The sequence below is a fragment of the Thamnophis sirtalis genome, unplaced genomic scaffold (genome assembly GCF_051295495.1).
Source record: "Thamnophis sirtalis isolate CommonGarterSnake01/CBP01778 unplaced genomic scaffold, rThaSir2_p1.2 scaffold_1, whole genome shotgun sequence".
Classification (NCBI taxonomy): Eukaryota; Metazoa; Chordata; class Lepidosauria; order Squamata; family Natricidae; genus Thamnophis; species Thamnophis sirtalis.
In genome coordinates, this window is record NW_028261381.1 from 175,218,950 (window position 1) to 175,230,159 (window position 11,210).

General features: G+C 45.4%; 1 protein-coding gene across 1 annotated transcript in view; it reads right to left on the minus strand.

Annotated features, from left to right (window-relative positions):
* The window catches only part of LOC148049865 (uncharacterized), a 30,236-nt gene extending 22,767 nt beyond the window's left edge, over positions 1–7,469 (minus strand). Inside the window, exons 1-3 of the mRNA XM_087703370.1 lie at positions 7,420–7,469; positions 6,036–6,115; positions 31–172 (exon numbers count right to left, since the gene is read on the minus strand). Coding sequence (XP_087559496.1) covers positions 31–172; positions 6,036–6,115; positions 7,420–7,429 — 232 coding nt within the window. The 5' untranslated portion in view covers positions 7,430–7,469. The remainder of the gene's footprint in view (positions 1–30; positions 173–6,035; positions 6,116–7,419) is intronic.
* Between the last annotated feature and the right edge of the window lie 3,741 nt (positions 7,470–11,210).

Consider the following 11,210-nt stretch of genomic DNA (forward strand, 5'->3'; position numbering starts at 1 on the left):
CCACTCCTCCTCAACTCGGCCGATACTCACAGGGACTCTTGGAACGAGACTGAGAATCCGAAATCGTCGAGATGGTCTCCATCTTGAGATCGACGTCGTAATTTTGGTCATCCAAGGCGTCAACGTCGGCTTTGAGAATCTTGCACCGGCTTGGGACTCTATTTATGGCGAGCTGAATGGTGGTGACAATTCAACAATTTTAATTATTTAAAGTAATGAAAAAGGTGTTTTGATATTTTCGTCGCTCGCCTTTCGTTTTAACCCTCCTTTGGCATCCTTTCTTTCACGATTCTATTCCAACCGCTGGTAGTAAGGCCCCACCTTTGCTCCGGGGATAAAAAGCACGGGGCGGAGATGAGTAGGTGTGGCAGATGACTTATTCATCTCCCTACTGGACAGACTTGTTAGCCTGTGGTGAGAGAGGAACTTTATGCCGGAGCTGCTGGCACTCCTAATAAAGGAATCATTGATTGAAATACAAAGGATTTGTTGTGTTTGGGGAGCTGGGTCAGAACAAGAAGGCTGAGTTAACTGAGCCAGTCAGGATCACTCTCTTTCCCTCTATCTACCTACTGTATTTCTCTCTTGTTCTCTATTTCTCTCTCTCTATCCCTCTACCTACCAACCTACCTACACTCTCTCTCCCTACCTACTGTATTTCTCTCTCACTCTCTCCTCCTCTCCCTACCTACCTACTCTCTCTCCCTCCCTACCCTCTCTCTCCCCCTGTCCCTACCTACTGTATTTCTCTCTCTCTCCACCTACCCACCTATCTACCCTCTCTCTCTCCCTACCTACCTACTGTATTTCTCTCTCTCTCCACCTACCTACCCACCTACCTACCCTCTCTCTCCCTACCTACCTACTGTATTTCTCTCTCGATCTCTACCTACCTACCTACTCTCTCTCCCTCCCTCCTTCCATACCCTCTCTCTCCCCCTCTACATACCTACCTACTCTCTCTCCCTCCCTCCCTACCTACTGTATTTCTCTCTCTCTTCCCCTACCTACCTACCCACCTACCTACCCTCTCTCTCTCCCTCCCTCCCTACTGTATTTCTCTCTCCCTCTCTCTCCCTCTCTCTCTCTACCTACCTACCTACTTACCTACCTACTGTACAGGGGTGGGTTTCAACCGGTTCGCGGCGATCCCTGCGAACCGGTTGGTCGGCGAACCCGGAAGTAAGTAACTTCCGGGAACGGCGAAGGGCGCACCCGCCCGCCCGCGCTCCTTACCCGGTTTTGATGAGTTCTGCGCTTCCACGCATGCGCAGGACGCATACAGCGCCTGCGCGATCCTCCAGGAGCAGCTGGAGCATCGCGCAGATGCTAGTACGCATGCGTGCGCCGCGCGCGTGCACGAGGACGACGCCGGCCCCATTCCAACCGAACCGGTTGGAATGGGGTGAGAAACCCACCCCTGCTACTGTACCTACTGTATTTCTCTCGCTCCCTCTACCTACCTACCTACTCTCTCTCTCTCCCTATCTACCTACCTACTGTATTTCTCTCTCTCTCTCCCTCTATCTACATACCTATTTTTTTAAAATTTGCCTCTTCAAAACCTTGGTGCGTCTTATACTCCGAAAAATACGGTAGTTTATTAGAGGCTAAGGGTACAGGTAGTCCTCAACTTAACAACAGTTCACTTAGTGATCATTCAAACTTATAACAGCACTGAAAAAAGTGGCTCATGACCATTCTTCACACTTATGACCATTGCAGCATCCTCATGGTCCCGTGAGTTACATTTGAATGCTTGACAAGTGGTTCGCCTTTATGACGGTTGCAGTGTCACAGAGTCAGGTGTGACCTGACAAGCAAAGCCCATGGAGAAACTAGATTCACTCAACAACGGCGTTACTAATTTAAGGACTGCAGGGATTCACTTACCAAATGCGGCGAGAAAAGTCGTGCAATGGGGCAAAAACTCACTTAATAAATTCCTCACTGGACAACAGAAATTTGGGGCTCAATTCTGGCTGTAAACTGAGGATTGCAAAGGACAGAACTGAGAACCAGGCGCCCTACGTTCTACTTTTTCCTTCCTTCACTGTCTCTCATTGCTCCTCCCAGGGTGTAACACAGTCAGGTTCAGGCAAGATGTTTTCCTAACGGCCAATCCAAGCACAGTTTGGTACGCGGCTCCCTCCTTCTTCCAGCTGGGTGACCTTGAGGCAGCATCTCGAGAAGATACAGCCTTTACTTTCGCTTCCCCAAGCATTTTCCCACACAGGTCTCTCGGTCACTGCATGGCAGCAAACGACAATCAGGCATAAGGTGGCAGCTGACACAGGCCTTTTCAGGGGCCACCCCTTCCTCTCTTTCTTTTTTTTTGCAATCTGTTTTTTTATTTTTAAACATTTTTAAAAAAACAATATTAAAAAAAATGATCTCATCCATTACATGCAGCCTGTCGTTTGGTTACAAGTGTTTTTGCATCCATATTCTCAATTACATTTACAATCACAGATTTTTCGTCTAATATATGTAAATACCTCACTTTCACTGTACAGTGTATATTCAATTACAATTAATATTTTTTCCCAGTAAACCTAATTCCCTTACATTCTTGATTGTCTGTTTAATAACAAATATACCTTCGTGGCCCGTCAAAACCGCCGTCCACTAAAGCGCGCCCGATTAAAGCGTGTACCTGACGTCATCAGCAGCGCGACAAATACGACCGCGGAGAAAAAAGGGCGCTTTAAAAAGCGCTTTTAAAGCAAGCCAATTCACATAAAGGTAAGGGTTAGGTTTAGGTTTAGGGTTAGGGTTAGGGTTAGGGTTAGGGTTAGGTTAAGGGTTAGGGTTAGGTTTAGGGTTACGTTAAGCGTTAGGGTTAGGTTTAGGGTTAGGTTAAGGGTTAGGTTAAGGGTTAGCATTAGGTTTAGCGTTAGGTTAAGGGTTAGGTATAGGGTTAGGTTTAGGGTTAGGCTAAGGGTTAGGCTTAGGGTTAGGTTTAGGGTTAGGTTAAGGGTTAGGTATAGGGTTAGGTTTAGGGTTAGGTTAAGGGTTAGGCTTAGGGTTAGGTTTAGGGTTAGGCTAAGGGTTAGGCTTAGGGTTAGGTTTAGGGTTAGGTTAAGGGTTAGGTATAGGGTTAGGTTTAGGGTTAGGTTAAGGGTTAGGCTTAGGGTTAGGTTTAGGGTTAGGTTTGGGGGGGGTTAGGTTTAGATTTACGCATTAATTTTAAGTTTACCGCTCACAGCGTGCTGTTTTCGTCGCGCTGTGATGACGTCACGTACGCGCTTTCGTCGAGCGCGCTTTAGTCTACCGCGGTTTTGTGGTGGAACCATATACCTTTATATAATCACAGATCCCAATGTGAAAGAGATTTACCAACCATTTATATTTGTAGATCACTGTTTCCAATTATGCAGGGACATGCAGTCACCAGAGGCAGGGGAGGCGTGGCCTCACCAGTCATGAGGAAAAGGAAAGAATTTTAAAGATTTTTTTAAAAAAAATAATTAAAGCCAAGGTAGTTGCTACCAGATTCACAGTGACTTGGAACAGTGCTTAGTATTAACTATAGGAGGAGGCCAGAGAAATAGGGGCCTCCTGTGCATAAGCAATTTTTCGCCTTTTAAGAGTTAAGCAAGGGTTAACAAGCAAAAAATTTCGTATGCAAAGGAGGCACGTGGTTCTCTCGCCTCCTGTAAAGGGCATTTTTAGAGGCTTTTTAGAGTTCTCTGGGAGCAACTAGCTCAGTCTGACTCAGAGCTCTGGCCTTTCATGAGGACAGGCAGAAGCAGAGTTGAAATCATCTCTGAAACAGCTGGAAAAGGTGCTTGTGTGGGGAGGGGGGAGGAATTCAAAAAGTTTGATCGGAAGGCAGCAGGGGAAAGGGGGGTATGGCAGAGGAGCTGCTTTCAAGCCTTTGGAAAATATATCCAATCCAACTTCTGTGTTTGTGTTTGTTTGAGAGTGAGTGAGTGAGAGAGGGATCCAATTTCTCTTGTGTGCATGTGTCTGTTTGAGAGAGGGGGGAGGGAGGGAGGAAGGAGGGGGAGGGAGAAGAAAAAGAATGGGAAAACTTATTTTGCAAGGGGGAAAAATGCTGTCACTTTAAATCGGAACTGAGCATGCCTGGCTGTGGAATTCTGGGAGTTGAAGTCCACAAGTCTAAAAAGCTGCCTCACCAGCCATAAAGCTGACTGCACGTCACTGCAATTATGTATAATTCCACCAATCAACTATCGAGTATGCTTATGTTCAGTATTGCCTTTGTACATCATACATTCAAACAAAGATGTTATTCCTTCATTTTTCAACAAGGTATTCTAAATACTCACTTCATATATATATACCAATTTTTGATTACTTCCTTATTAAAATTATTTATCAACAACAGGATATCTTTATAATACATACTTAGAGTTATACATTATATCACCAATTCTCTATCAAGTATACATAAATTCATTGTTATCCTTATCCATTTAAAAACAAAAAGTTCTAAAGTATTCAATTCATATATGTATATGAATACCAGTGGTGGGTTTCAAAAATTGTTGGAACCTACTCTGTGGGTGTGGCCTCCTTTGTGGGAGTGGCTTGCCACCCATGTGACCGGATGGGAGTGGCTTGCTGCCCACATGACTGGATGGAAGTGGCTTGCTGCCCATGTGACCGGATGGGAGTGGCTTGCTGCCCATGTGACCGGATGGGAGTGGCTTGCTGCCCACGTGACCGGATGGAAGTGGCTTGCCACCCATGTGACCCGATATGAAATTATGAATTAGTACTTAGGTCGGTCCAAGTAGCTATTCAGAAGTTAGTGGTTAGAAGCAATCGTAAAGCAAGATATGGAATTAAAACCATAAATATTTTGTTGGCTATTTGAAAGGGAGTATAATATATATTTAATTTTACACGTTAGCAGCTGCTGGAATTGTGTTTGCACAACAGTGGAAAAACAGAGATATGTAAATGAATAAATATTACAATGTGCAGGAATAAATAAATTGACAATTAAAATCATGAAGGCTTTGAATACTTTTTCACGTGGGATTGGTTTTAGCTATTGCCAACGAACGGAAACAGAAATTAGAAATCCAAAAGTATGAAAGAAAACACCAATTATGTAAGGAAAGGTCCCTAAAATGTATAAGGAAATATTACTAGATCATTATTAATGCGTAGATAACTGCGGGACATTACACACCCACCAGTGGTGGGTTTCAAAAAAAATTTGGAACCTCTTCTGTAGGTGTGGCCTGCTTTCCGGGTCCACTGGTGGAACCTCTTCTAACTGGTTCGGTAGATTTGACGAACCGGTTCTACCGAATAGGTGTGAACTGGTAGGAACCCACCTCTGGTGAATACCCTTCCCTTTGTGATTAATTCAGGAGCCCCTCACCCTTTTCTCTTTTAGAAGATCTTTAGGATCGGTCTTCTTACTAGAAACAAGATAGCTTTTTCATTGGAATAATATAGCGTCAGGCGGGCCAGTCATAAAACACAACCAGATGAGCTCATTCTATTTTACAGGTAGTCCTCGACTTACAACTATTCACCTAGTGACCATTTTAAGTTTTACAACAGCACTGAAAAAAGGAACTTAGGATAGTTTTTTCACAGGAGCCTTGCGGGATCCCCAAGGCCATAGGGTCAACATTCTGACAACTTGGCAATTGGCTCATACTTACGACCGTTGCAGGGTCCCAGGATCACATGATCCCCCTCTTGCGACCTTCTGACCAGCAAAGCCGAACAGGAAGCCAGACTCGGCTTAACAACCTTGCTACTAACTTAACGGCTGCAGCGATTCACTTAGCAACGGTGGCAAGAAAGGTCCCAACCTGGGAGGTAAAACTCACTTGATAACTGTCTCGCTTAGCAACGGGAAATTTGGGGTGCAATTGCGGCCGTAAGGTATTATTTCTGGCAACCAATTCATTATCGCGCTGAGCGATCTTTCTTTAATGCTTTGGATAGTAAGACGGGAGGCGTATAATTTAATAATAAGCAATAAATAAATAAGTGCCCTTTCTCTCCAATTATTCAATCCAATGGAAACAAAGAGACAATACCGTTTTCTCCCGCAAGTATACTGTTGGTTTCATGGGATCTGAGGAGCTGGCAATCATCTTATATTCTTCCGAGCACCAAACTAAATTAAAAAAAAAATCAATTTGTTTAATTAATTACAAGCGTTTACAGATCCCAGCTCTCCAACCGGTGTGCCCTTCGGTTCTAGACTTTAGGACAAAATTAATAATTATTTCATTCCTTAACTTCAGCCATCCACCTTCAACCTTTCTGGTTCTTTCGTCATACACACCCCTTTCTAAGCACCGATGAAGTTACCTAGCATGGTCTGCAAGAAAACGACCAAACTCAGAGAGCACGAAGGACCACACAATTGTTATCCTCCTCCTCTTCCTCCTCCTCCTCTTCTTCTTCTTCCTCCTCCTCCTCACCCCCTTCTAGCACTGGTGATGTTACCCAGTTGGGTCATGAACATGCCTGTTACACATTGAAAAGAAAGTAGTTCCCGAAAGCTTAGCATTCAGACAGATTAGCCATCAGCAGACACACAGAGATACACCACATTTACACAGCTTTCAAAAGAGCCAATTAAAAAAAAGCTAAGGAGGAAACAAAAAGAACCGGAACAGTCCCCTCCAGCTGCCAATACTCAGATAAGCGGGAATTAACACCAGACAAACCTTTGAGCAGAAAATAATCCTCTAAGCGAGGAACTACCAAGGAGAAAAACCGCACTCCTGCAAAGATTGGCAGGAGCAATCCGTAGCACTGATCGTGTTACTTAGTTGGATTGTGAGATGTCTGCAAGAAAACAACTAAGCTCAGAGAGCACGAAGGACGCCACTTTCTCCTCCTCCTCCTCCTCCTCCTCCTCCTCCTCCTCCTCCTCCTCCTCCTCCTCCTCCTCCTCCTCCTCCTCCTCCTCTAGCACTGATGATATTGTTTAGTTGGCTCATGAAATGTCTGCAAGAAAACCACCAAGCTCAGAGAGCCCCAAGGACCCCATAGTTGTTATCCTCCTCCAACCCCAACCCCTTCTAGTACTGATGATGTTACCTAGCTGGGTCATGAAACGCCTGCAAGAAAACCACCAAGCTCAGAGAGCACCAAGGGCCTCACCGTTCAGCCCTGAGCTGCAAATATTCCTGGCCAAAAGGCAGCAGGGATGGTCTATGTAGTCACCCAGACTGAAGCAAAAGCTGGATGGCTAAAGGACGTGTATAGAATTTGGGTGTTTCATCCCTTCTCCAGCCCCTTAGAAGACTTCGGAAAGGGCCTAGGAGCTACTTTAATAAGTAGCAAAGTAGCAAATGCTTTGTCTTGCACTCCGATTTACTTTTGGATGCTATTTGGAGCCCTGACACAGCGAGGCCCCCCGAAATTCCCAAGCAAGACCCCCGCGGACCTCTCAGCTTTCCCACTCACATTCTGCCATGATATTGGCTTGCGAAAGGCTCAAATTCAGGGCATCTTGGTTTCCCTACCCCAGCCAGCCACCATCCCAAGGGCGGCGGGCCAAGGCTAAAGATTTTCCCATCATTCCAAGCGGCCCTTGTGATGTCGTGTGTGATGTCACACAGATCAGGTGAACAGAGGCCAGCTTCTCCTCCCCGCCGTCTGGCCCGGCACTCCAATGCCCAGTATCCACAGCTGGAGGGGGAGGATGGGACTTGGGGTCCCTGCCACCTTCCCCCAACTGGAGGGCGTTTGCCTTAGCGGCGAAAGAGAGAGGGGGAGGGAGGCCGTTCTGAGCATCTATGCTTGCAAAATTTACAGGGTAAGTGATCATTCGGTCATTGTATTTGTGTTTACTGCAAGGGGAATTGGGATAGCCATGGGGATAACCATGGGATAACAACCATGGGGTCCTTGGTGCTCTCTGAGCTTGGTGGTTTTCTTGCAGATGTTTCATGAGCCAACTAAATAACATCATCAGTGCTAGAGGAGAAGGAGGAGGAGGAGAAAGAGGGTGATGAGGTCCTTCGTGCTCTCTGAGCTTAGTTGTTTTCTTGCAGACATCTCACAATCCAACTAACTAACACCATCAGTGCTAGGGATTGTTCCCAGTAGCTTGCCCTGCCAATCTTTGCAGGAGTGCGGTTTTCCTCCTTGGTAGTTCTTCGATTAGAGGATTATTTCCTGCTCGAAGGTTTGTCTGGTGTTAATTCCCGCTTATCTGAGTATTGGCAGCTGGAGGGGACTGTTCTGGTTCTTTTTGTTTCCTCCTTAGCTTTTTTTTTAATTGGCTCTTTTGAAAGCTGTGTAAATGTGGTGTATCTCTGTGTGTCTGCTGATGGCTAATTTGTCTGAATGCTAAGCTTTCGGGAACTCCCTAGCATTTTTGGGGATGTAGTTTGGCCTAGGATGCTGAGTTTCCCAGTTGAAATCATGGTTGAGTCTCTCCACATGTGGTGAGAGTTTGAAGTTTTCATTGTGTCTTCTGACGACAGCCATGTCCTTGACTTACAACCACTTATTTAGTGACCGTTCAAAGTTACTTCAGAACGTTTTGCACACTTACACGATTTTTGCAGCATCTTCAGGCTCCCAAGATCAACACCCACACGCTCGGCGACTGACTCACATTTATGATGGTTACAGTGTCCCAGGGTCATCTGATCACTTTTTGTGACAAACAAAATCGAAAGGGAAGCCAGATTCCCTTAAACAGCCAATTACTAACTTAACAACTGCAGTGATTCTCTAAACAACAGTGGCGAGAAAGGTCGTAAAATGGGGCAAAACTCACGTAACAACTTAGCAGTGGAAATTTGGGACTCAGTGGTGTTCGTAAGCCAAAGGACTACCTGTGTCCTATTTAGGAGAGCTAAATATTTACCTCCTCCATTTTTAGCTTTTCGTTGTTTCTTTTTCCCAAGGAAAAAAATCTTGAATCTTCCTAAAGAAAAGGCCACATTGGTTTTTGACTGCGCTGTTAAATCTCTTCCATCAGGAGCAACTAGGTGAAAATTTCCGCTGCCTTTAACTTGACTTCCACTTAGATGGCAAATTTAATGTACATCCATCCTTTACAAGAGGATAATCTGTGTTTTTTGCTGCCACAGAAACATAACTGGAACTTCTCTGCTTACAATAGACTCCCTTATCCCACCAGGCTCAAAAGTTTGGGCTTGGACAACCTGGAACTATAGCAATAGCAATAGCAGTTAGACTTATATACCGCTTCATAGGGCTTTCAGCCCTCTCTAAGCGGTTTACAGAGTCAGCATATCGCCCCCATAGTCTGGGTCCTCATTTCACCCACCTCGGAAGGATGGAAGGCTGAGTCAACCTTGAGCCGGTGAGATTTGAACCGCTGAACTGCAGATAACAGTCAGCTGAAGTGGCCTGCAGTACTGCACCCTAACCACTGCGCCATCTCGGCTCTTACTACACTGCCTTTGGTCTCAACTAAACACAGTACACAAAATTGTCTCTTACCTGTCAATGACTATTTCAGCTTCAACCTCAATAATTCTCGGGCAAACAATCGATACAATCGATGTGGTTGTATTTTAAAGTCGCACAGCCCAAGGATAGAAACTATCCTTAAACCTGTTTGTTCGGCTGGCTCTACTTTGACGTCTTCTGCCCGATGGTAGAAGTGCAGAGAGACACTGACCAGGGTGTGAATCATCTCTGAGTATCTTCCTTATTCTGCTAAAGCAGCGAGGCCTGGCGATGTTATCCAGTGGTGTCAGAGGGCAACCGATGGTTTGGTGAGGGTTGGAATTTCAGCCCTGTGTTTAAAGGAGGTTGAACCAGGGCCGGATTTAGATGAAAAGAGGCCCCAGGCTATTCCACTTATGAGGCCCTTTCACCTCCCATTTTTAAGTTTGTAAATTACATGAGAGACAATAAAATACATCATTACTGTGATATATATCAATATATATAGCTGGCCTCCCGACGGAGGGCGGCTCTGCTCTGCGGCAAAGGCAGCGAGGCCAGCCGCCTCCCCTGCTGCGCTCAGCTGCCCGGCTCAGCCCCCTCGCCCTCATCTGCCTGGCCGCTGGTGGGCTCCGCGTCGACGGGGCGGCTACTGGGAGCGGCCGCGCCTCTCGCCCGACCGCCAGTGCCGGGAACGTGGGCGGGCTCCCCAACTGCCGCGGCGCTGGAACGATCTTAACCAATACATTTTTATGTTTGTTTATTAGTCTTATGCGTAGGATTTCTCCTTATTTTCGGTTCAGTGTTTTAGTGTTCACTGTTTTTAGAATAGTGTAATTTCAATTTTGCTAACAATTTGAATGTAGGCCGCTCTTGATCTTTGAGGCCCTAGGCTGAAGCCTAGTTAGCCTATAGGAAAATCCGGTCCTGGGTTGAACCGTAATTTTTCCTTGGAGTATACTTTACAATTAAGAACAATAAACCCGAGGTATATTCTAAGAAACATGTTTTTATTGTAAAATAAATAACAAACAAACAAACTGGCTAATAACTACATTTCTGGCAAAGTTCCTAGCCTACCTCCTTGTGGCAAGCAAAACAGAAACAGAAAGTAAAAGAAAAAAAGGAGATGCTAAATAGGCTTACAGAGAAGAGTCAGTCTGTCAGCCTCTGCTTTGCTGTTGCTTCGGCTGCCATGAAACGGGGAGGGAGGGCATGGTATTTGGGAGGGGTTACTCATTGTGCTGGAGGAGGGTTCTGGAGTTCACCGGTTGATCGGACTACGCATGCGTGGGAGTCTCCCGCCAGGACTAACGGCACCGACATTCCATCTTCGTGATGCCTTTTGAAGTTATCTTGCACCTGACACTTGGGAGAATTATGATTGGACTGTATCTGTGATGCCAAGGGGTGGGGAATGGGCTATTCTATATATCAATCGCTTTCGCGCCTAAATATTCAGATTTCGCTTCGCTATGCCTTTAATCATTTTTAATTAGTAAAAGTACACTTGATTTCCACGCATGGAGTCTCGTGGTCTTTCTTTCCTAATTATTTAATGGAGAGGTGCTGACACAGTCTACCGTATGTCTTAGAATATAAGCACAGCTGGCAAAACAAAAAAACAATAACATCGTGACAGGTTTCTTGTGTCCGCAGCTGTTAAACCAGCATTCCATACTGTAATACAATATGTGAGGACACTTTCAATGGTGGACCAATTGAAAAGAGGTCATCCGCCGTTGTTCCACCTGATTTTTTTCCCTGGACTCTAAGGAAATGAAGTCTCTGTTGGGCCTTTCCAATTACCAGAGATGTGTTTGTTT